The following is a 25,787-nucleotide window of genomic DNA, read 5'->3' as shown; positions in this document are numbered from 1 at the left end:
AAGAAACGAAATTGAGTTATTCGTAGTGAGGTGGATGGACCTAGAGTCTGTCATACAGAGTGAAGTTAGAAAGAGAAAAACAAATACCGTATGCTAACATATATATATGGAATCTAAAAAAAAAAAAAAAAATGGTTCTGAAGAACCTCAGGGCAGGACAGGAATAAAGATGCAGACGTAGAGAATGGACTTGAGGACATGGGTAGGGGGAAGGGTAAGTTGGGATGAAATGAGAGAGTGGCATGGACATATATACACTACCAAATGTAAAATAGATAGCTAATGGGAAGCAGGCACATAGCACAGGGAGATCAGTCGGTGCTTTGTGACCACCTAGAGGGGTGGGATAGGGAGGGTGGGAGGGAGGGAGACGCAAGAAGGAAGAGATATGGGGATATATGTATATGTATAACAGATTCACTTTGTTATAAAGCAGAAACTAACACACCATTGTAAAGCAATTATACTCCAATAAAGATGTTAAAAAAAAAGGGACTGCCAAAAAAAAATGTTAATGTGATCATATGTGGCTCACGCTTGAATAATACTTACAAATGTTAATTTAAACAAAAACTGTGATACTACAGCATTGAGAGGTGAGGAGATAAGAGTGTGTAGGGGAAGGGAGAGAAGGAATGTTCACACACCTGGGAGTGGTGTTATAAAAGAGCTTTATCACTGCCTTCTTTCAGAAAGTGAAAAATCTAGAAACTGCAGTATATTTTGACATATGGAGTAAATAACAGAAGTATCTAAAATACCTGAAAGAATTTTCCTTTCAAGAAAAGAATTGAGATAAGAGGAGGGGTTGGGGACTACAGGGTTTTGGTTAAAAACTTAGAATGTGGCAAACTGTTATTGCTCACCAACACCTGTATGTTTCTCTACATTTCTGAGGCTCCCTTGCAGTTAGAGCGGAACTTGGATTAAATTCTGGCCAATGAAATGTGGGCAAAGTGACATATGCCATTTGTAGGGCTGACCTCTAAAATTTTTGTGTGATTCACCGTGCTTTCTTTCTTGACAGCTAAGCTGTGGCTCCATGTTGTAGGAGACAGCACAACCACTAAAAATAAAAAGAAACCTACATTCTTAAGTTTAACATTTCATCTGACTAGTAATAGCCACAATGGATTTCTTGTGAGAAATAAAAATTTATTGTGTGAAACCACTGAAATTTGGGGGTTTTCTGTGACAGCAGTAAATTCAGTGTGTTGGTTTTTAAAAAAAACAGCCACAAATTCCTTGACAATCTTTTGAGAAGTGGCATCTACATCCCCTCACCTAAAATCTAGACATGCCTTGAAACTCACTTATAATAAAAAGAATGTGAGAGAAGTAATGCTGTGTTACTTTTGGGGACTAGGTTAGAAAAGAACATGTAGTTTCTGCCTTGTTCATTGCAACATTTGACTTTGGAGCACTGGTCCTAGGCTAAGAAGTCTGGTTACCCCACTGCCATACTGTGGGGAAGCCCAGGCCACATGGGGAGGCTACACACCGGAGCTCTGCTAGCATTCAGTTTTCACAGCTGAGTTATCAGGAAAAAAGCTGTTCCTCTATGTTCTACTGAACACAAAATTCATGAACATAATACAATGGTTGTTTTAAGCCACCATATTTTGGAGTAATTTATCACATAGCAATAGTAACCCAATACTCTGATTAATAAACAGAATCATTTGCTTTTTAATCTGTGTGCTTAAACTAAATTAGTTTAAAAAGATAAAGGTGTGAATTATTTATTATTGGCTTGGAGACTTTGCTATTGCTACTCTTCTTTCCCCCTAAAGCAGTGGCTTTCAAACTTTTTAAGAGAAACACACAATGAGAAATCCATTTTATAAACATGACCTAATGCACACATACATGCATACCTACATAATTTAAAACTGCATAAAGCAAAACTTAACTTTACCAAGTGCCATGCACTGATATTTCCACACTAGACCATTTCATTTTTTAAAAAGTGTAGTTGTGACTAAATAGATTTCCTTGCTTACAAATGGGACCTCCACCAATGGGACCTACACCATCCCTTTGAATAACACTGCCCTAAACCATAATCATTCTTCAAGGTTTTTCTCAAGTTCAGCCAATAAAACTTCATTGACCACTCTGAACTCTTTTGAAAGTCCTATAATTTATTAGTCATATTGTATTTTCTGTACTACCCACGCTTAACTTGATACGTAAGGTCCTCTAGGGTAAGGTTCTGTCTTTTATCTCTCACTTGCTAAATTCAGAGTATTCAATAAATCCATTGCTCAATATCCGGTCACTGTGTTTCTAAATCTCACAATTGTCAACATGCACTCCTTCTGTTTGGATTTTCTTTGAGGTGGGGCAAGGACAAATGGTTTAATAATCCATCCACATATTACACTTAATTTCAAACTGGAAAAGTGCACACAGCAGTCCCAACTCTACACGTGTAGTTTTAAAGCAAACCAAAGTATCAAGATATAATTTTTCTAACAGCTTTCATTACTACGCAGCGCACGAAATACTTCTCTTGACATAGCCTTAAAAAAAGTAATAGAACAAAGTTCTCACGCCTAAAATATTTTGGGAATTGGTAAATGGGGAAGTGTTCTGTAGGAACCGCATTTTTCACAACTCACTGCAACTGCACCTTGACAGTTTGTTTCGAGAACCGCGTCCCACTTTAGTGGTCCGGGTCAGTCTCACGGAGCGGGGTCCTGGTCTTCCATCCCGTCTCTCCGGAAAAGGGCGACACCACCGACCACTGGAGACGCAGAGGCGGGACTTTCCGTCTAACCCCGTTACCGTTTTCCGTCCCCGCCCGTTACCTTTGCCAAAGGGGCCCGCGCGGAGCCCGGCCCTAGCAACGGCCTTAGCAACGGCTGGGCTCCTCCCTCCGGTGTCGCCCGGAAAGCGCTCCGCCGCGCCCGGCGGGACGAGGGCCGTGCGCGCGCAGCGGTCCTGGGCGGAGCGGAAGACGCGTGGAGCCGTGCGAGGACCCGCAGGTTGTGCAGGTGTGAGTGCCACCGAGATCCCTCGTTTGGGTCTCCGCGCCTCTGTGGGGACCAGCAGTCTGGCCGGAGCCCGGCAGCTGCGGGAGTGGACGCTCCTTGGCCGGGCCCTGCCGGAGGTCGTGCCGGGTGTCGCTTTGTGAGCGGGGACCTGGTTTCTGCGCGGGCGCTTGCATTTTTAAGATCTTGCGGGCCCTCTGGGAAAAGGGTGCCCAAATTTTCCCTAAAAAAATTTTTTTTCAGTGCATTCCACCCCGAGAAAAGTCTGTCCAGGCAAAGTTAGTCCCCTAGGAACCCTATTCTTTATTTTTTAGTGTTTGGAGTGGTTTGTGGGGCATTGGTTATCAGGGAAGGAGAAACTTAGTACAGACATAGTGTGCCATGCAATGTATTTAAAATATTAAGGTTATGATTACATAATAAGCAAAGAGGCTGTTCCTTATGTCTGAATTATTTGGGGGGAATGTAGGATAAGTCAGGAAGTATATTAACACTGCAAGCTGCCAGTTCCACGAAGTTGGATAATAAAATCGCTGCTCGAAACCACAATATTTTAAGAATTACTTCTGTCGGAGCCCCAATGTACCATGAAAAAGTAAGGCAAGACAGTCTTTCTACCACATGTTGGGTGGTGTCTATGGAGGGTGCTGTTAACCTGTATGAAAAAGTTGGTACCTTGGGTTTTTAAACATGGATGTTGGACCTGTACATATGTGACCAGGTTCTTAAAAATAGGGGGAAAAACATTGAAGTGGGTTTTATCTAGTACTGAATTGGTCCAAAGTACAGGATAGGGGAGTTTTATATAATGTTCCATTGGGAAGTGAGTCAACTTGTAGCTAGGAGCCTTTTCCATTTTTATTTTAGAAAAAAAAAAAAAAATCTGCCAGGCTGCTAATTCTGCCATGCTGCAGATGGCCCATAAAGGTTTGTCACATACTTCAGTAGCAGGTGCATAGTGGATACTTCTTTTTCAGAATGGTTTTGATTTAGTTAACAAGTATTTGTTGAATTCCTCATGCTGCCCTAAGACATAGGAATAGGACAGATCCGTAAAGAATTCTGCTCTTGGAGAGCTGACTGCTAGGAGGGATAGTTTCACTAAAAGGTAACTCCAAATTAAAGTACATTTTTCCTTAAGTATGTGGAACTAGTAATAAGTGCATGAAAGTAAAGAGGTGTAAGAGATTGCCATGGGCCATCTAGAGTCCTGACTTTGAGACTAAAAATAGAGGATTATGTGCAAGGTGGAATTGATACAACTTGATAGAGTAATTAAGTTGGGGGGTAAAGAGGGTAGAAGGAGAAAAAAATTAATTTGTTTTCAACCCAGGTTGCAGAATGATGGGTGAACCATCAAGGTAAAAATATTTGTTAATTTCTTAGGAATAAAGTTTTTTAATGTTTTCTCAGTAACCCCCACCACTTCACTTGTATTTCCCGCACATATTTGATGTTAACAAGTATGTTTTGAAAGTTCTGAATCATCATGTTTGCAACAAATGATTTGTACATATTAGAGACAGGCTGTTGATTAGGTCAGGACAGATATCCTGGTCATATGGTTTTAGAGACCTTTGGAGGGAACCTTCCCTAACTTGGAACTGCCCGCCTCTTCTGTGTAGCCACCTCAGCCATAGGTGAGAGTGTGTAGGCGGGGCAAGGCGGGGAGCCATAGGCATTTCCCTTTCACTGTCTTAAGGTATTTGTGTTGTCTGATTTTTGTAGAGGAAGGACATTTTATATAAGGCTTTGCTGATATTCATTTAGTTATATGGATGGAAGTCCAAGTGAAATATAGGGGGATATTTCTGAGGCATCTCAGGAGGAGTGCACTTTGGGGCTCTAGAAAAACTCACCAGCAGTTTTTCATTGAATGTCAGGCAACCACATTGACTTTCACGACACCCTTGGGGACTGCATACTTCCCCAGTAGGCCTGGTATGGCAGCACATGCAAACCCCTACATAGCTACTGGAATACCCAGAGAAATGGAGTCAGGTTGAATTAGACCACTCCAATTTCTTTTTTAGGTTGAGCCCCATGACCTGGATAACCCAAGACTTAGCCTAAAAATGTTTTTAAGAACCTCAGGCAACACCAGAACAAACCCAAACCAAGAGGATTTAGGTATCAATTAACTTCCTAAGTGTGGTGATGAGACCTGTTGGCTTGTGAGAGCTGACCTTTTGTTGGCCAACAAAGGATTTGTAGCTCCGATTTCTGGAGACTAATAGGATCTCTTCCCAGTCTTTTAAGGCTGCTCCTGTCCTTAGAATGAATTTTTTTTTTTTTTTAATATTACATTCATGGTAGAGTTTTATTTATTTATTTTTTTGGCTGTGTTGGGTCTTCGTTTCTGTGCTAGGGCTTCCTCTAGTTGCGGCAAGCGGGGGCCACTCTTCATCGCGGTGCGCGGGCCTCTCACTATCGTGGCCTCTCTTGTTGCGGAGCACAGGCTCCAGACGCACAGGCTCAGCAGTTGTGGCTCACGGGCCCAGTTGCTCCGCGGCATGTGGGATCTTCCCAGACCAGGGATCGAACCCGTGTCCCCTGCATTAGCAGGCAGATTCTCAACCACCGCGCCACCAGGGAAGCCCTAGAATGAATTTTTGCTCTTAGGCAAGATTTCTTTACCCAGATTTGTAGATGGACTCTAGAAATCTGCAAACCACCTGAAATTGTGTGCAAAATATTGTGTCTCTAAGTTCATTTTCCTAGAGATAAGGTCGAAGACTGTCATGCAATGTTAAAAGGATCTGAGCCTCAAGAAAAGGTGGCAGCTTAATGTCCTGCACTTTCCCAGTCATTGAGGGCATATTGACAAAGATAAAAGCCATTTTTAGGTAGATGATTTTGAGTGGAGGTCAGATAATATTTTCCATTTGTGAGGCAAGGAGAAGGGGTTGGATCATCATTTTCAAATATCACTTTCTCTGAGCAACCCAAAATGTAAACCTGTACCTAATCAGTACACGTCAAAAATATTTATTGTATTTTGGCTTTCCCCTTGGGTAAATTTGGCAAGTATATTTTACTTTTCCTTCGATGACTAGCATCTTTTTTCTTTGTACTTCCTTATTTGGGTCTTAAGCTCCCTGCGATTTACAATCTATAAAAAGCTCCTGATGATTAATTAAATTAGTATCACTAACTTCTTGTCAGTAAATTATGTTGTATATTATGTTCCACTGGACTCTGTTCCCTTTCTATTTGGGAGACCACAGAAAGTTTTCTGTTGCAGTCACAGCGTTTCTCCTGTCAGTGTTTGTACTCAAAGTGCCTGGAGTCTCATAGTTAAACACCACAATGCCATAAGGCTTTAGAATATGAGAATCATTTTACAGCTTTGGAATGCATATCAAATCAAAAGGGCCCCAGTCTCTTTTCTCCCTCGAAGTATATTGTGCTTACAAAATATTTGAATAACAGTTTTGGCAGCCATCATCCTTCTTTGAAGGAAATATTTAAGTGGGAAAATTACTATTTTACCTCTAGAACTGAAGAATCTGAATGGTATATATTTTTGAAAAGCAGTGTGAATTCTTAGAGTGGGTGAACATTGATGTTACTCTGTAAAATTTTAACATTTATAAGATTACACTTTAATCTTTATATATATGCATATATCTTTATATATAGTCATCTATTTCACCTTTTGGGATATTTTACAAGTTATAATTGGTAATGAATGCCTCTCATTTTAATGGATGTTTAGTTATATTTTTATGTGTTTTAATTTATGTTGGAGAAGACTACATCTTTTAGAACATAACCAACTAAATTTTACTGATTTCACTGGAACCTTGTATTTTCATTAGCATTCAGACTGAGATGTGATATCATGTAATATTAATTGAAAGTCAGAGCTTACAGGGTTGAATACTCTCCTGGCTGATACTAACATTAAAACATTACATTCCTAATAAACAAAAGTACTGTTTCTGGAACAAAAATAGTCACTGAAAAATAGATCGTTCATACCTAAACTTTATATTTGAAATAATTTTTCTAGGCAAGAGCCTTCCTATTTTTATGGAGGGACTAGCTTAAAAGGGTAATTTATTGTTTTGAATTTATTGCTTTTTAATTTTATATTTTAAAGCATGCTAATTTAGTGGTTTAAAAAACTTATTAACGTTTGTTAATAAATACTAAAAACAGCACACAGCTGTGAATTAAATTGAGTAATTTTTTTTGGTAGAAACAGTGAGTAAAATGTTTTCTGTTTTTTATTTTGCCCCCCACTTTTTTTTTCAGTGCATCTATGATATGTGTTTTAGAAATAAAAGTTAAACTTCGGTTTGAATGAAAAATGTCTCTCAACACACCTATATTTCTCAAAGAAAGGGAAGAAGATAATTCAAAATTTGTGGAAATACAACAGTCACAAACTACATCCATAGCTGCAGAAGATCCTCTTCAAAACTTATGCTTAGCATCTCAAGAAGTTCTTCAAAAAGCTCAGCAAAATGGAAGATCAAAATGTCTCAAGTGTGGTGGTTCAAGAATGTTCTACTGCTATACATGTTATGTCCCAGTTGAGAATGTACCTATTGAACAGATACCACGTGTGAAGGTTGGTGAGAAATTTAATTGTTTGGAAGTAGGAAAATAGATTTTCAAAACACGTCTTATATATACCTACTCTAATATAACTGATAAGCTTGATAAATGATATCATTATGAAAATGAATTATATTAATAGAAAGTTTAATCCTGTAGACTGGTAAACCTATATTTTTTTTCCTCGTCTCTAGAAAAAGAGGCACACGTTGCCAAAACACTTGAATCTGAGATGAATGCTCTTGTTTTTAATGAAATCAGTTACTTTTTTAAATTAATGATTATAATTCATTTACTACATAGGAGAAAACATGGTATAAACTTGAATACTACAAGAGACAAGTTTACAGACTGCATGAAGGAGCCTCAAAAACTACCTCAAGGGCCTTGGACTACCCTTTGAGAAAACATATCCTGAAGGAACTAGGGTTGATTTTTGCTTAGGCAAAATCATGAGTTTAGCCCCATCCTGTACGTGGAGATGGAGCACATGTCAGTGACCAAAACTAAACAAAACTAAAATTGAAAAGACTAAGACCTACTCATTGGGCTGTGTTATAATTGTTGTGATTTTAAGCCAGATTTTAAAAATTGATTTGAATTAATTGCTTACCTTATACTTGTTGCTTACCAAGACTATTTCTGAGTAGATAAAAGGTCTGTAGACCATCATGTCTACGTAATCAAAAAATTTATTATGTGTATGTTAACTTGCCTAACAGTGACCTGAACTTTAGGAGTAAATCAAATAGTGTATGAAATTTGACTGCTGCCTGTTATGACTTTAAAGAGACCAAATCTACACATGGACTCATTAGAACTTGCCAGTAAGAAAATAAGTTGTAACTATATTTAAAGATATTTAATGTGGTGATTTTAAGGTTCATTTAAATTTTCAAGTAAGAAAAATACTTTAACACTCATATTTTGTTACTTGAATTGTAGTTTAGCCTACATGTCACCTTGGCAAGTCCATGGTCTGCTTTGGGGTCTCAGATCACTCTTATAGGCTACTGGAAAGTTTACTGGCAAGAATAAGTAAGAATGGAATCCAATCAACTTCACAGTTACCTCAGAAAAACTGAGAGCCTGAGGACAATAATTCTTTTTAAGTTGCCATTATCTTATAAGAATATTACATTTTGAAGTATAGTTTTGGAGGTATACACAGAATCATTTCATCTTCTATTTATGTCATAGCCACATATAGGAAACATCCCATTAAAAGTTTTATCTTAAGATATATTTTGTTCAAAAGGATTGAAGATCAGAATAATAAAAGTTAATAATATATTGGCAGAGCTAATGTTTTCATAGGAATTTAATAATTGAGGATTATTTTTCAAATCAGTGGTCTGATGTCCACTATTTAATCAAAATGACTCAAAACACTATGCCAAGAGTTTGATCAACTCTAAATGGCCTACTGGATGGTGCAGAGTTTTCTGAAGTGTTTTATTTTAATTGCCAGAAATAAAATTTTGTATGTTAATATAAATACTAAAATACTATTACTATTAGTAGTAATAAAAACTCTACAAAATTTTCTTTCTAATTTCTACTTTATTTTTATTTTTACAAATTGTTTAGCATTTGCTTTTAGATAGCCTGCTTGGGAAGGGAAGATGACTACATAATGAGTAAGTACCTCCCAAGCTATAAATTTTAGTCTAGGGATAAAATTCATAAATATGTATCTTTTTAATGCAGAGTATAATTTTTTAAATGTCGTGACAAAGCAAAGGTAAAAGGTGCTCTTGGTTTTTTTTTAAAAAAGGAGAAAAAAAACCCATAAGATAAAAGAAAGTTTCAGCTCTATTAGAGTCCTAGAATTGAGAAGACTCTCTTTGGGAAAGTTGATAATCACATGGAAAAAGGCTTAGGTTTTTCTGCTAATGGCATTTTGATAAATTTGGGCAGAAAGATTTGTGGTAAATCTCTTATAGGAAACATAGATGTTAGAGAACAGATTGATCTTCTTTAAATGTTTGAAAACAGAACATCTCTACTTGAACTCAGTCTGGTCAACTCTAGTGGTATTACTCTGCACCCTGTCATTATTTAAGATGTATCTTCCCTTAAAATGTGTGAACTAGAGCACAAAAATATATTTACCTATTTCCATGATTTGACCCGTGTCCGGCCTTTTGTTTCATAGTATCATAACTCTCAGGCTTACTCAGGGGTAACTAAAGATACCTAGACTGTCACCCAGGAATACTTCTTGAGCACAAATTTTGCATAATTGTTTTAAACTTGTAGATGTTAAGTCCATAATAGCTAGGTTCATGATTTGTAAAATACATTAATAACATTCAGTCCTGCATTTTTGACTTAAATGATGTCCTTCAGAGATAGCCAGCTGATCAGAAATGTTGGTGATTACCTTTGGAATTTTCAGCTCTCCTCATCAGCCGTATTAGAAAGTCAGTTTCATTAGTATTAGAATACTTTGTCATGACCTGCTTTCTTTTTCTTCTTTCCTCTTTCCTACCTTACTTGGGCTAAGATAATGCTGAGCTGGTACTGAGAGACCCTGGGGAAAGGGAATGTAGTATCAGCTGGGACTGAGCATCATGAGGAAAGTCTGATGTAGAGTTCAGCCAGAGGTAAACTGATGTAAAATCGTTTGTGAACTGCCTACTTAGATGGCAAATTTTCTGTAACTAGAAGTTGGTTTGATGATTTGAAGCAATTGGCTCCAACTTATAAATGATCACTAGGCCTAAGTGGGAGGGTAGGAGACATGGGGTTTGAAACCCTAGGTTGAAAACTATTTGGGATATTTATGGCCCTTCTAGGGTATATACTGTCCTCTTTCCATATAATCATCCTGAAAGATAAACTATGTACCACTGGGGTCATTTAGTAGCATACAGCAACTGCCCCTTTAAAAAATAGTTCTGGAGTTAATGATACACACAGCATGGATGAATCTCACAATAATTATTCTAAGTGAAAGCAGATGAAAAGAGTGCATATTTTATGATTTCATTTATACAAAGTTCTAGAAAATACAAACTAACCTATAGTGGTAGCAGATCAATGGTTGTCTAAGGACTGTGGGTGGTAGTTGATGGGGAAAAGGGGAAGGAGGGAGGCACAGGAAGACTTTTGGGGGTGATGGATTTGTTCATTATCTTCATTGTGGTGATGAGTGCAAAGGTGTAACATGTTAAAACTCATTAGGTTGTACACTTTAAATATGTTTAGTTTATTGTATCAATTTTATCTCTTTAATAAAGCTGTTTTAAAAAACAAGAAAAATAGTTTTGTAACTATTTTGTGACCGGGGTAAAATAGCTATGTGCCCCAGGGTAAATGCCTAGATTCTTGCCTTTTAGTGTGGGATGGGAGCTGGAAGAATGCTTATCATAACAAATAAGTCATTTGACCTCTACAGCAAAGAATCCATCTCAGAGAGTTTCTTATATATAATGGAGATATGACTTGTCTTCTATTTTCATAATCATGGCTGAATGCAGGACTTGTACAAGCATTATACAGAAAACTAAACCAAACAAGTCAGTGAAATAATAGAAAAATCTAACTCTAGAAATTTGCAGATAATATTATTTTTGCATAGAGACAGGACATAGTTCACAGCAATTAAATAATGAAACCTTAAGGAAAATAGGCAAAATGATTTTGAAGAGAGTTATTTCTTATATGAAGAGTGTACCTCCTAGAACCATTCTGTTACTGTTTTTTCCAGTTAATAATTAATTTCACTTGTGCTGTTAATTATGCTGAGAATCATGATGTTAAAAGATAATACCTTTGACCTCAGAAGATGTTTAAGGAACAAAATTTTAGCTTGATTTTAGATCTAAAGCTTTTGCCCAAACTTATGTTTCCTTTTAATATATTGTAAAATTAATAGACCTAGAAGTTTATAGGAATTATAAAAAATGTTCTTGGCACAGATATTGAAATGCAAAGAATATGACTCAGTGCCAATGTGATTTAAATGAAAGTGACATTGGAACATTGCTATAAGAGAAGATTCTATGGTAAATGAGTTGAAAATAGTTGTTCTAGTACATGATTAACAATATTGAGGAATAAATTTGTGTTTCCTTTATGACTGTTACCATTCTTAGTATTTGTTATAGAAAAGTATGACTTTTCAATCCATAAGTGTATTTATAGGATCTTAGGATCTTAGTGTGAGCTTGCTATTTAAGCTTTAAAGACCATTTTTGTTAACGTAAAAATTAGAATTTTTATATTTGTTTTGTTCATTTGTCTTTTTTCTTTAAATTTTAGCTTCCATTGAAGATTGACATCATTAAACATCCAAATGAAACAGACGGCAAAAGCACTGCTGTACATGCAAAACTCTTAGCACCTGAATTTGTGAATATTTATACATATCCTTGTATTCCAGAATATGAAGAAAAGGACCATGAAGTAGGCAGCTTATTTTTTTTTTACAACTTTTCACATTGAATCAAAAAATGAATTTTAAACCCCATTGCCTTTCTGGACTTACTTGAACATAATTTAATATTTTGTTTAGTGATCTAGGGTTAAATCTTATATAGCACTAAACAACGCACAGTTTACTTCATCATTGTCTTCAAAGATCAAATGATCCTAGATGTTGAGCTTTTTTGAGTCTGTCTTTCTACTTTTTATTGTTTGTCTGCATTATTTCTTCAGGTTTTTACTCTTTGCCAGTACTACTAGGCCTGCTTTTACTTTTCTCTCCTCTCCATTCTCCTGCCTATACTACACATAGATAGTCTAATTTGATACAAACTGAGAAACCAGATTACAAATGTTGTTGGAATTTCTCCAGAAGAAGAGACAGACTAAGGTAGAAGGATTTTTAGAAATTCTCTCTAAATTAAAAGCATTAGTACATGGCCTTTGTAATATTTCTTTTGGCTACTCAGAGGCCTTCGTTGCTCATTTCTAGATTCTTAATTGGTTTTCACATAGTTGAAATGGTTACGTTAGTGACAACTGGTCTTGTTGAAAAGTGATGTTGCAATAGATCTCAAAAAACTAGGGCTTGAAAACTTCTGAAAGAAGCACATAAACCCTTTTAGGTCTCTTGGGGGAACATTTGTTGGTATGGTTAATTTGGAAGCAAAATTAAAAATACATTCATTTGTTCAAGGAAGAACTTGGTAAGTTTGTCCTTTCCTATCAATATATTTATATTTTTTGGTTGAGTTTATAGAAAGTTGTGTTTGTAAATAATATATGCGTTTCGGATCTAGGAATATATTTGTATTTCCTTCTCTGGTCAGCTAGGTTATCATCTATGTCAATTAAATAGAACACAGTGCTAGGTAATTTAAAAAGATGTGACATGCTTATAGTCCAAGAAAACTAAGAAGCCCTGGACTTTGCTTACTGGGTATGGGGGAAATGTAGGCATGCATCGTGAATGTCTGAAAAACTTTTATAATGTCGAAGTTTATAAACTCAAGATTTAAAAGTTTATTTTAATATTTATTTTTTCATATTAAAAATGATACATTTTCATTCAAGAAAACTTGGGAAATAGAGAAACGTATGGAGGATAACATCCGTGATGCTATCAACATTTGTTCATTTAACAGATATTTACTGGATGCCTGCTTTGTGGCAGGAGTTTTTATACTTTGGATATACAGTACAGTATATAAGGTCTCAGTAAAAACATGCTGAAAGAAAGGAGGTGCCATAATTTACTGAATTATTCCTTGAAAGTTAGATTTCTTTAGTTTTAGTTTTTCACTGTAATAAATATACTTTAACAAATATTCTGGGTATTGTGAGTATGTGTGTGTTTAGAATTATTTTATTAAGATAAATTCCCCTATGTGAAATTATTTGACCAAACGGTATGAACATTTCAAGACTCTTGACTTAAATTGCCAAATTGCTTTCACAAAGAGTTATACTATTTAAACCTGATGTCAGTAATGGCTGTAAAGGCCTATTACACCATTTCCTCACCAGCATTGGCTGTATCATTTGTTTTATAGTTGCTTATTATATAGCTGAAAATGGTATTTAATTATTGAGCACTTTTCAATGGTTCTTTTACAAAGTACCCCATACTTTGCCTTTTATCTTATGAAATATTATAGAATTTAGTTTTTTGATTTAAGGTACAGTTAACTGAGCTTCTCTCAATAGGTGAATAACTTATTTTGAAGTACAGAAATAATTCTAGGTAGTATATTATGATTATAAATTACTAGGGAAGAGCCAAAAACTTTACCATATATATTAAAGAGGCACATATAATAGAACCTAATGCTTGTTTCTCAGATACTCAACATATGTTTTCCTCTTAAAGTTTTAAGTCAGAATTTATTAATTTTAAAGATCATAATAGCACAGTACTAACTTAAGCTTCTTTGCTTTAGGTTGCACTTGTTTTTCCTGGACCTAAGTCTGTTTCAGTAAAAGAAATTTCTTTTCATCTCCAAGAAAAGATTCAAAATAATGTTGGAGGCAAAAATGATGACCTTGACAAGCCATTCATTAAACGCAAGAAAACTGAAGAACAGGATTTGAATGACAGCAAGTGCAAAGACACAACACTGAAAAAAATTGTATTCATAGATAGCACCTGGAACCAAACAAACAAAATATTCACTGATGAGAGACTGCAAGGTAAGAAAAAAAATGTTGCATGTTTTTGATTGTTCCGTCCCCCAACTTTCATTTCAAAGAACTTCAAACCTACAGATGTATTGCAAGAAGAGTTGCATTGAATACACATACATTTTGCCACATTTGCTTTATTTTTCCTCCTCTGTTATATGTATGTTTGTGTACTTAGATATATATGTTTTTGGTTGAACCATTTGAAAGTAAGTTGCAGGCTTTGCAATACATCACCTTTGAATACCTAAGTGTACAACTTTTAAGAATAATTGCATAATCACTATACCGTTATCACTCTAAGAAAATTAACAAAAGTTCTGTGATATCTAATATGCAGTCCATATTCATATTTCCCTAATTAACCCCAAAATATCTGTTGTAGCTCTTTTCCTCTGATGCAGCATGTAAACTCAAATTGCATTTGGTTATTATGTCTCTTTAGTCTCTTTTAATGTAGAACAGTCCCCTGTTTTTGTTTTTCATGACTTAGACATGTGTGAAGAGGATAGGTCAATTGTCTGAATGTTTCAATATTGGATTCAGTTTAAATATTTTTGCAAGGATACTTCAGATAAGGATAAATACAGGGTTGTCCATGACAATTCCAGTTTATATCTATTGTTTTGATATAAGTATTAATAGCATCCCCTTTCACTCTCGGAAATGAAGCTGTTTGGCTGATTAATTATATGGTTACCCTATTCATAGCTCAGGTTGTATACATCAGATCAGGAGGATATAATGTAAGTTGTTCCATTACTGCTGATAACTTTAATTCCTTAATTAAAGTGGTGATTGCCAAATTACTCCATTATAAAGGTTATTTTCTTCATTGAAATTAGTAGTAATCTGTGGGGTGATGCTTTAAGATGGTGAACTATTTCCCAACTGCTTTTTACTGAGTGGTTTTAGTATTTATTGATGACTGTTGCCTAAATCAGTAATTACATTATGGATTACAAAATGATGAAATTTTAATATTATTATTTCTTCTACATTTGTTAGCTGGCATTCTTATGTAAAGAAGAGCTTTTCTTTTTTCCCTCTCTTCTTTTTTTCTCTCTGTCTCCCAACCCCTTTTTGAGATCACTGTGGTCTTATGGATTTCCTTTTAATTCAGTGTACTATAATGTATCATGATTGTATTCTTTTTGATGCCCAAATTGTCTAAAATTTTGCTGTTGGGAGCCCTTCAAGTCCTTTGTGGCATGGCCTCATTAGTATTTCTGTTACAACAGGATGGCCCAAGTTCACTTGTACTTTTTTCCTGCCCCAGATCTAGAATTAATTATTTGAAGGAGCTGTGGTCCTTTTAGTGGGGAATGGTATTAGAAACCAAGATCTGGTAAATTTATTACTGCTTGGATGTCATTGCTTCAGTGGACAGAGCCAAAAGAAATAAATAGATATATATTATGAGTTCACATGGATAGTTCCAATTCAGATTTAACATTACTTTCTTTTGTTTTATGTTTGTATCTTTTTCTCTTAGAGTGAAAAGCTTAGTGTCTAATAATAATGTTTTTAAAAAGTTGATTTGCTTGCCCAATAACACAACTAGTAATATGAAGGACATTACTTGTCTTGTTCCCTTGCACCTTACTCAGTTCTTCAGTCTTTTTCAGTAGTTTCTCTAAAAACTTTAGGTTTATTTCTAGCTCTTTGATGGCTTTATTTGTGTACCATGTATGATTAGAAAGCAAAAGAGCTACCCAGTTGGTATTAGGCAGTTTCCAAAACAGTTTCAAACTGGGAGAGCTTCTCCCAGGCAATTGTTAAAAATATCCATCCTCTAGAAAAGAAAGTTTATGACACTTTTTGGAATCCTGTGATAATTAGTCCCAAGCTAAAGTGAGTGACAATGCTGGATTTAACTAGCTTAATTTATATAGTTTATACCTCTTGAAAACAGCATACATGTTAGAAAGATTGCTTTGTCATTCTAATTCTGTGTGCTTGGGTGTATGTGTGTGTGACAGATAGGCAGAGAGGTAGAGACAAAGAAATGTGTGTGTGTGTGTGTGTGTGTATGAGAGAGAGAGACAGAGACAGAGAAAGATGACCGAGCATAAGATTTGCAGCGTTGTTGCTAATGTTTAATAGATGAAACCCTGAAGTCCCGCTCTTTGGAGTACTGCCTGCCACGTTACCTTGGATGGTTACAGCAGCAAGTTACTCCTCAGTTTGAAGATTTTCCTGAGCCTTTCCTTTAAATTATTTTATATGGTAATTGAAAAGGTCAAGTGAAGAACATAAGTGATAACACTTGAAAAAATTGTAAAAGGAGCTATTGAGGTACAATTCAAATGTTTCCAGCCGTTGTGCTTAAGGCTTCAAATCACATTTGTATAAAAAATTTCTATTTCTCAGATCACATAGAAAGTATCATATATTTCAATTCTGTGCTACATCAGAATTTTAAAAGGGATTTCTTAAATCCTTCAAAATCATGAAGTAAATGAATTTCTAGAGTCAGTCTTCTCTGCGTGCCCTGTTTCACCCCCTGCCTCTTCTGGCTCCTCATTGCACCACAGGAAATATTTAGGGCTTGGCATATTTATAATCTCTACATATGTGAAATACCAGTTTCCAGATAAGCCAAGTTACTTCCACAAGAAACAGCCCTTTTTTGTTATAAATCATTGCCATTAGGTTTTAAAACGTTTTATCATTTGATAGGATTAAGCTGAACAAACCAACTCTAAACCTCAGTTTAAACCCTCAAATGTAGTGTATTGGAATGTTTGTTTCTGTTATCTTATTATGAATGTTGAGATTAAGAATCCCCTTAACAATGTAACATACTGTTTTGCCAGACTTTACAGACAGAGAGCTGTGGATGTTTTACTGCTGTCAAAATAAAACATTTGAGGTTTGAGTGCCTAATTTAATCATAAAATGTAAGCCTGCAAGTGAAAAATGGCATAACATCCTTGAAGATCCACCATAGAAAGGCTTGGGGGAATGCAGTGGGGAAGGATGGTTTCTTTTTGTTGGAGAAGGAGTCAAAATTGTTAAAACTAGCATTCATCACTCAATAAAGGGTGCTGAGAAAACTGGAGAGCTACATGTAAAAGAATGAAATTAGAACATCCTCTAACACCGTATATAAAAATAAACTCAAAATGGATTAAAGACTTAAATGTAAGACCAGATACTTTAATAAAGGAAAACATAGGCAGAACACTCTTTGACATAAATCAGAGCAATATTTTTTTGGATCCATCTCCTAAAGCAAAGGAAATAAAAGCAAAAATAAATAAATGGGACCTAATTAAACTTCAAGGTTTTATACAACAGAGGAAACCATCAACAAAATGAAAAGACAACCTACTGAATGGAAGAAAATATTTGCAAATGATATGACTGATAAGGGAGTGATATCTAACATATATAAACAGCTCATCGCATGAAAAAGCAAATAATCTGATTAAAAAATGGACAGAAGAATTGAATAGACATTTTTCCCAAGAGGTAATACAGATGGCCAACAGGCACATGAAGTGATGCTAATCATTAGGGAAATACAAATCAAAACCACAATGAGATATCACCTCACCTGTCAGAATGGCTATCATCAAAAAGAACACAAATAACAAATGTTGGTGAGGATGTGGAGAAAAGGGAACCCTCGTGCACTGCTAGTGGGAATGTAAATTGGTGCAGCCAGTATGGAAAACAGTGGAGGTTTCTCAAAAAACTAAAAATTGAACTACCATATGATCCAGCAATTCCACTCCTGGATATATATTTTAAAAAAACTAAAAACACTAATTGAAAGACATATGCGCCCCAGTGTTCATAGCAGCATTATTTACAATTGCCAAGATATGGAAGCAACCCAAGTGTCCATCAACAGATGAATGGATAAAGAATATGTGGCATGTATGTATATATATATATACACATAAACACACACAAACATACACACACAATAGAATACTACTCAGCCATAAAAAAGAATGAAATTTTGCTATTTGCAGTGACATGGATGGACTTGGACGGCATTATGCTAAGGGAAATAAGGCAGACAGGGAAAGACAAATACTGTATGATATCACTTATATGCGGAATCTAAAAAATACAACAAACTAGTGAGTATAACAAAAGAGAAGCAGACTCACAGACAGAACAAACCAATGGTTACCAGTGGGGAGAGGGAAGAGGGGGAGGGACAATAGAGGGATAGGGGAGTAAGAGATACAAACTATTAAGTATAAAATAAGCTACAAGGATATATTGTAAAACACAGGGAATATAACCAATATTTTATAATAACTATAAATGGAGTATAACCTTTAAAAATTGTGAATCACAATATTGGACACTTGTAACATATAATATCATACGGCATACTTCAATTAAAAAAAGATTTGCTCTTTTTAGATTAAATTATTATTTAGTTTTGCTTTTTTTGACCTGTATGTGGTTTTCTCAGGACTCACATTGTAAACTTACCATTTTGTTTCTAAATTTATAGCTATAGTTTATTCATTTTCACTGCTTTGTAATATCTGATTGTGTGAATATACTACAGTTTATTCAGTCTCCTGTTGGTGACACAATTGAATTATTTCTAGTTTTTGCTGTTACACACAGTACTACTATGAACATTCTTGCACATGTGCAAGCTTCCTCTAGGAAACGTACCTAGAAGTGGAATTGCTCTGTTGTTACGTATAAGAATGTTCAGTTTTCCAAGACAATGCCACCTGTTTTCCAAAGTGTGGGTATACAAATTTATACTCCCATAATTAATGTGTAAGAGTTCCCATCGATCATAATCCCTCCTACCATTGTCTTGCCAAATGTTTGATTTTTGCCAATAGAGTGGGTATAAAGTGGTATCTCATTGTATTGATAATTTGCCTTTCTCTAATTACTAATTGGATTGAGCATCATTTTGTTTGCTTATTTGGCCATACACATGTCCTGTTCTATGAAATATCTATGTCCATCTTTCTAGTGTTTTGTTTTTCTTTTCTTATTGATTTGTATAAATTCTCTATATATTCTAGAGTATAGATAATAATGTTTGAAATATCTTCTTGCAGTTTGTGGCTCCTCTTTTAAATTTCTTTATCTTTTGAGGAACCGAAATTCTTAGTGTAGAATTTATCAATCTTTCATGTTTACCACTTTTGTGTCTTTTAAAAATCCTCTCTACCCCAAGATATTTCTAATAATTTGTTCATAGATGTAAAAAATATTTTCTGTGTATGTCAGATGTGTTTCTTCCTTTTCAGTTCTTGTGCATCTAATTAATTTACTATTTTTGTATTACTGTGTTAACTAAGACCTCCAGTGCAGTATTGAATGGAAGCCTTGTGGAGGTCATCCCTGTTGTATTTCAGTCTGATAATCATTGTCTTTTAAATGGCAGGTTTAGTCAGTTTATATTTGCTGTGAGTATTGATTTATTTAGACCTATTTCTATCATCTTAATTTTATTTTTATTTGTCTTGCTCTTTACTACTTTTTTCTTTTCCTGGCTTTTCTTTGATTGATTGAGTTTTTATTTTTCATATTCCATTTTTTAATATTCCTATTTTTGTTCTTTTAGGGAATTACACTATGCACATGTAACTTAAAAAAATTCAGTCAAACAACATTTTACCTCTCCTTTTGAACACTGTAAGGCCTTAATACACTTAAGCTTGATTCATCCCCCTCCTAGTTATTGTTATTTTCTTCATTATTTTTTGTTCCATCATTTATTTTCAGGCCACAAATTAGATACTATTATTGTTTTTCTTTAATACTGGCATCATTTCTTTGGATTTGCATAGATGTTTACCATTTTCTTTGCTCACCATTCTTATAACTCAGACTGTTTTTTCTGAAATACATCTAGAAATTCCTTCCATTGGATCTCCAGTTGGCATATGTTTATTGGCATATTTTTGTTTGTCTATTAATATTTTTCACTCTTGTTCTTGATGTATAGTTCTGCTGGGTAGGTAATTTTAGGTTGCCAGTTATTTCCTCTTGGCACTTTGAAGATTTTATTCCAGAGTCTTCAATATTTTATTGTTCCTAATAAAAAGTCTCCTGTCATTTTTTTTTTTAACTAATTAATTTTTATTTTTGGCTGTGTTGGGTCTTTGTTGCTGCACGCGGGCTTTCTCTAGTTGGCGGTGATCGGGCGCTACTCTTCGTTGTGGTGTGCGGGCTTCTCACTGCAGTGGCTTCTCTTGTTACAGAGCATGGGCTATAGGTGTGCAGGCTTCAGTAGTTGTGGTGCATGGGCTCAGTAGTTGTGTCACATGGGCTCAGTAGTTGTGGCTCACAGGCTCTAGAGCGCAGTCTCAGTAGTTGTGGCACACGGGCTTAGTTGCTTCGCGGCATGTGGGATCTTCCTGGGCCAGGGATCTAACCTGTGTCCCCTGCATTGGCAGGCGGACTCTCAACCACTGCGCCACCAGGGAAGTCCCCCTCCTGTCATTTTGATTACCTTTCTTTGGTATATGATCTGTCTGTTTTCAATGGCTACTTTTAAAATATTCTCTTTAGTCTTACTCTTTTGCAGTTACACTACTATAAGAAGGATCTCTGCACTGATTTCTTTGTATTTATCCTCCTTGAGATACATTATGTCATGTATCTGTGACTTTGCATTTTTTAAAATAGTTTCTGAAACAGTCATAGGCATTATCTCTTTAAATGCTATCTCTCCTCCATTCTCTTTGCTGTCTCCCACAGAACTCCTATTAGATATATATTTGATCCTTCATATCTCTTAATATCTTGGTATGTTTTTATATTATTTATTTCTTGTCATTCTCTGCCACATTTCTTAGGTAGCTGTTAGGTTAAAGTGAGGCGTGATAGTAGGAAATCATTGATGACTCAGAGGTTCCTAATCTGGGTCAGTGGGCCAATTTTGATATTACCTTCTTCACTTTTATTTCTCACTTTAAAATAAAATACGATTTTTAGAAAGTATTTGCAAACTAAATATTATGTGAGTCTGAGTAGTGGTCTAAGGTACTAAAAGCATTCTAGGTTTGTATGTTGACATCTGAGTTGTAAGAGATGAGAGTACTATTGTACTATGTTATTGAGTCTCTGAAACACAGATGTGACAGCTAATGAAACAGCTCTAGGTACTCTGTTCATGAACATATAGCCAAAAAGTGATAATCCAGAAGTAGTTTTAACAGTATTAAGGACCATTAACCTGCCTACCTGGTCTCAGTGAATTTCAGAACAATATTTTAAATGTCAGTTTATCAAGGAAATGAAACTCTTCTGAAAATTGGTGAATTTAGTCCTGTCACAGATTAAAGTCAAAAAAGACACTGGCAAGTAGAAGACAGAAAGAGTTGAACATCTTAAATGTTAACTACTTTTAACCCATTTGCTACAGGTCCAAGACTTATAGATAACTGTCATGGATAAGATTTCATCCTGTGTTTTATATTGCTTCCGTATATACCTTAATGCATTTGAGAAAATATCTTATTTGGAATTGGGATTGAAGGAATTTAAAGAAAATCCTTAAAGTAATTAAGGGAAATTATTATTGTACCACACCCTGTGGTTAACAGGAAATATTTATACTTCTCTTATTTGTTTTTGGCAGGGTTGCTACAAGTTGAGTTGAAAACAAGAAAAACTTGCTTTTGGCGTCATCAAAAAGGAAAGCCAGATACCTTCCTTTCCACAATTGAAGCCATTTACTACTTTCTGGTAGATTATCATACTGATATTTTAAAAGAGAAATACAAAGGACAATATGATAATCTTTTATTTTTCTACTCTTTTATGCACCAGTTGGTAAAGAATGCCAAATGCCCTGGAGGCAAGGAAACAAGAAAACTTACCCATTAGTTTTTAGGAAGTCACTTAATGTAATTTTATTTTGCTAAAATCAATAAAATTATAACTGTGCTTTGTTTATTCCTAGGAAATATTTCTGTATAATGTCTGTAAGACCACTTGAAAAAATAAGGTTTTATTTATTTTACTTCATATTTTTTAAACTGAAGTTATTTCTAAGGGAGTTTTCAGAGATAGTGTTGACCGAAAAATTCATTTCAGAAGTTATTTGCTCAAATTTGGCATATCTCAATTTTATTACCATATTTTAATATAATAATGTGTTGTATTTATATATATGTAATTAAATATAATTAGATATTTGTTTAGAGATCTTCATATCTTTCCACCTATACTCACAGAATCTCCTCAAGTAATTTGTTTAAGGTTAATGGCAAACATGGGCAGAACTAGAATTGTAGCTCCAGTCCCATAGGGCTATTTCTTCTTAAGTCCACACTGTCTGTGGTGGACATTTGTTGCTTTTTTCATCTGCCTGGCATCTTTTTTAGGGAGAAATTGCTAGCAATCATGTCCTATCATAGGGATGGACATATGACCCGGTTTAGCAAGCAAAGTGCCTAGTGATTGATCCAGGGATGAGCACATGTCCCAACATCCTTCTTGATAAGTGATATGGATGCTCTAGGAGATAGGGTTTATTTTTCAAAAAGCAGTGGTTAAAAGCACAGACTATAGAGCTAGACTGTCTAAATCTAAGTCTCAGCTTTCTTTTTTCACCTACCAGTCATTTGTCAGTTTCTTCATTTCTGAAGAGATGGTAATACAGTAGCTATTTTAGGATTATGGTGAGGTTTAACTGAATTAATGTATCTAAGGGGCTTTCAACAGCACCTGGCATATACTAAGTGCTATAAATGTGTTTACTCTTTTTATTATTTTATGAAAATGTGAAATAAGCATGATGTATATAATCCTAGAGCTACTGGTGACATCTCTGCTGCAGGTGGCAAGAACTTGCCTTAGAATGAAGCCAGCAAAAGAAAGCAGAGTGGAGAGATAAAAAGACTGAGTCCTGAGGACATCATTTAATCATCTAATCTAGCTGCTTGTGAATGGAACCCTACTGTGCTGAATAGCTTCTGTTTGCCCTCTGGATCCACCCTCCACTCTTTCCCATTCTGCTCTCTGCTCTGTGAGGTAGGTCCCCTTGACCACTGGCTTTTGCTTGGGATCAGCAAATGGAAGCACCGTAGGAGATTGGAGGTTGAAAGGAAAATGAAATTGTTTATTTATTTCCCTTGCTCCTTTCCTGCCAGGTCACCATGGGTTGGGTGTGTCCTTCGACTGAAGGTCATCCTATCAGGCATCCCTTTCCCAGCAGTTATTCCAGTTAACTTCAGGCCCATGCTCCCTCCGTTTACCCCTTTTCACTTATATCGTAATGAGTCCAGGGTATTAATAGCCCCAGCATAGGTCAGTGTACCTTGCTGGTTTTCCTAAACCCTGCCTATACCTTTGTAAATAGTAATTTTATTATATTTTTCTCAAATGTCCCCATTTGAAGTTGCCCTCTTTCTGGGACACTGACTGATAAATTTCACCCATGTGGGTGCTAGAAATAACAGTACATTTCCCAAAGTATACTCAGTGGGACACGTGTTTTTATGAATAAATGAGTTATTGGTAAAATTTGTTTGCTGCACCTTATATTCCCCTGTTAGAGATTCAAAAGGCACAAAATGAAAGTGCTGAAAAGTCCTGAAATAAACATTTTGAACTTTATTTTAGTTAGTATTTCTTAAACTTATTTGAATAAGTAATGCCTGCTAACATACTGTGGAAATAGAACATTTGAAACATTGTAATTTAGAGCAGTCCCTGATTAATATATATGTGGCAGTTGAGGCCTAAAGAGATTAAGTAACTTGCCTATAAGGTCACACAACTAATTAGTGGTAGAACCTTATCTAGAATCTAGGACTTCTGATTTGGTTCAGTGAGGTCACCATTTTATTATGCTTTTCATTAAAAGGAATATAGATTATATAAGGTTTGAACATTATTAGTCCCATACTCTTAGCCAAATAAACAAGCTGACTTGCCTATTAGTTAATAGGCAATAACTGGCTAGCAGTTATTTTTCAAGAATGGAATTAAAATGTATTTCTTCATGTTTAGAACTTGACCTTGGGAACAGAAGAAGGCCTGAATTGATTTAAGCCGGCCTCAAGTTGGATTTCTCTGGGCTAAATTTGAAATTTCCTGAGCCAAAATCTATTGCCATTTAACTGGCTCTCCAAACCAACAAAATATAATTGTTAAAAGGGAGAGGGGGAAAAAAAGAACTCATTTGCCCCTATCTTACAGCTGTCTTAAGAAAGATGACCCATATACTCCATAAGAGCCTAATTTATAACTAAGGCCAGAAAAATCTTAAGTTTTTCCCCCCAAGTAATAATAATACCTGTTTGAACAATGAATTGTCTGTACTTGTCTTGTTTTTCTTTGGTATGAAAGACTGTAAAAATGACAGTAGTTTTTTACTCCTCCCTGTATTCTTTTTTTCATGCTCCTTTGAAGTACATTCTCAAGTACTTTCTGGGCCATATGTATTTCCAAACATCTGGTGTATTGCCACTTACTCTTGTGCTACTGCTGTCACCATAAACACATACATGTCTGGGTTAGCCTCCTTGAGGGTGAGACATGCATGAAGCAGAGCCAGGTTACCCTGGTCACCCTAGCTAAATCCTGTCTTCGATTGGCTGATAGCCAGTCAAACCCCAGGTATGTGAACCATCCCAGCCAAGATCAGCAGAACCACCTAACTGACACCTATCTGATTCCAGATTTGTTAGCAAGGGATGTCCATTGTTATGCCTCTGAAGCTTTATAGCTATTATTATACAGCATTATTGTGCCCATAGATATCTCATCTTTGGATATAGTATCAGACACACCTTCCTCAAGTGCCTTCTCACATTCTTGGCCCCACTGTTTCCTAGGCCACCAACCACTTTGCCATAGCTACCACCCTACATAGTGACACATTACTAGCAGGCTGGAGTGATTCTTCTGCCTGAGGTCAACTAGCCACGTGCTCAGAATCTCTGGCCCATCCCAACGCTTCTGGACTCAAGGAAGCATCATGCCACAGGGTTTCCCCAGTGATTGTCAAAAGGGCTAGATGATGCAATTTGGAAGAGCAGTGAAGTTAACTGTCTGGAAAACTTGGATCAATGGACTAGAAGAAGCCATCAGACAAATTCCTCTCCCTTCTCATGGACTATTTTGAGGCATAGTTTTTCACCCTCCTGCCCAGAGATGTACCATGTAGCTAAACAACTGTACTTACCAAATTATCAGCAGTGTCTCTTCATGGCTTTTCATGAAACAGAAACCAAATGCTATACAGCAATTTATCAATTTGCATTTGCTCCCAGTCTCTGCTAGCCTTACTTCCTTACTCTCACCAGCCTGGATTGCCCCTTCTAATAAAGTAAGAGATTTAATTTTTGCCTGAGGCTCTCTTTTCTAGAGAAGCCAGGTGGTTTAGTCTGTATTTGGTGAGGAAAGCAGATTCATTAAAGTAATACATGAATGAAGAGGTTTAATAAAGGAATTGGGGTTCACCCAAATATGGGAGTTGCTGGGGAAATAAAGGTCTGGAAGACCAGCAGAAGAGGATTAGAGAAACATTCACTAACTAGTTCGGCCTGAGACGCTCAAAGTACTCATGGCTTAGTTTGTAGAAATGTATATGTATTGAATATATCGCTTTTCTAATTTCCTTAATCTTTCTAGTAGCCCTTTGATTCAGCTGAA

The 25,787-nt window shown here is 35.8% G+C and overlaps 2 protein-coding genes across 8 annotated transcripts in view; one reads left to right on the top strand and one right to left on the bottom strand.

Moving 5' to 3' along the window:
- Nucleotides 1–2,753, bottom strand: part of FAM227B (family with sequence similarity 227 member B) — a 268,773-nt gene extending 266,020 nt beyond the window's left edge. For all 3 annotated transcript variants that reach the window (XM_036842850.1, XM_036842849.1, XM_036842847.1), the window contains exon 1: nt 2,636–2,753. The gene's annotated coding sequence lies outside the window, so the exon portion shown is untranslated. The remainder of the gene's footprint in view (nt 1–2,635) is intronic.
- A 160-nt stretch (nt 2,754–2,913) lies between these two features.
- DTWD1 (DTW domain containing 1) lies at nt 2,914–24,368 on the top strand. Of its 5 annotated transcripts, none has more exons than XM_036844964.1 (6): nt 2,914–2,999; nt 7,257–7,575; nt 11,832–11,975; nt 13,934–14,183; nt 21,763–21,869; nt 22,940–24,368. In XM_036844964.1, the coding sequence occupies exons 2-6, from the start codon at nt 7,312–7,314 to the stop codon at nt 22,949–22,951; spliced, it is 777 nt and encodes a 258-aa protein (XP_036700859.1). In that variant the 5' UTR covers nt 2,914–2,999; nt 7,257–7,311; the 3' UTR covers nt 22,952–24,368. The 5 variants fall into 5 exon arrangements, with proteins under 5 accessions (XP_036700859.1, XP_036700858.1, XP_036700855.1 ...); XM_036844963.1 differs by having other exon boundaries at nt 22,966–24,367; XM_036844961.1 differs by lacking the exon at nt 22,940–24,368 and adding an exon at nt 3,466–3,591 and having other exon boundaries at nt 2,963–2,999; nt 21,763–22,090.
- The last annotated feature ends 1,419 nt before the right edge of the window (nt 24,369–25,787 follow it).

This window comes from Balaenoptera musculus, chromosome 2 (assembly GCF_009873245.2).
Source record: "Balaenoptera musculus isolate JJ_BM4_2016_0621 chromosome 2, mBalMus1.pri.v3, whole genome shotgun sequence".
NCBI classification, from domain to species: Eukaryota; Metazoa; Chordata; class Mammalia; order Artiodactyla; family Balaenopteridae; genus Balaenoptera; species Balaenoptera musculus.
Note: the sequence above shows the minus strand (reverse complement) of the source record. Positions and strands in the feature narration are given on the sequence as shown.

What these genes read in the sequence shown, in the direction of transcription:
- DTWD1 (XM_036844960.1), top strand. Translation starts at nt 7,312, where the DNA reads ATGTCTCTCAACACACCTATATTTCTCAAAGAAAGGGAAGAAGATAAT. An exon ending in ATGAAGAAAAGGACCATGAA is followed by an intron (nt 11,976 to 13,933) that starts GTAGGCAGCTTA and finishes TCTTTGCTTTAG; the next exon opens with GTTGCACTTGTTTTTCCTGG. An exon ending in CACTGATGAGAGACTGCAAG is followed by an intron (nt 14,184 to 21,762) that starts GTAAGAAAAAAA and finishes TGTTTTTGGCAG; the next exon opens with GGTTGCTACAAGTTGAGTTG.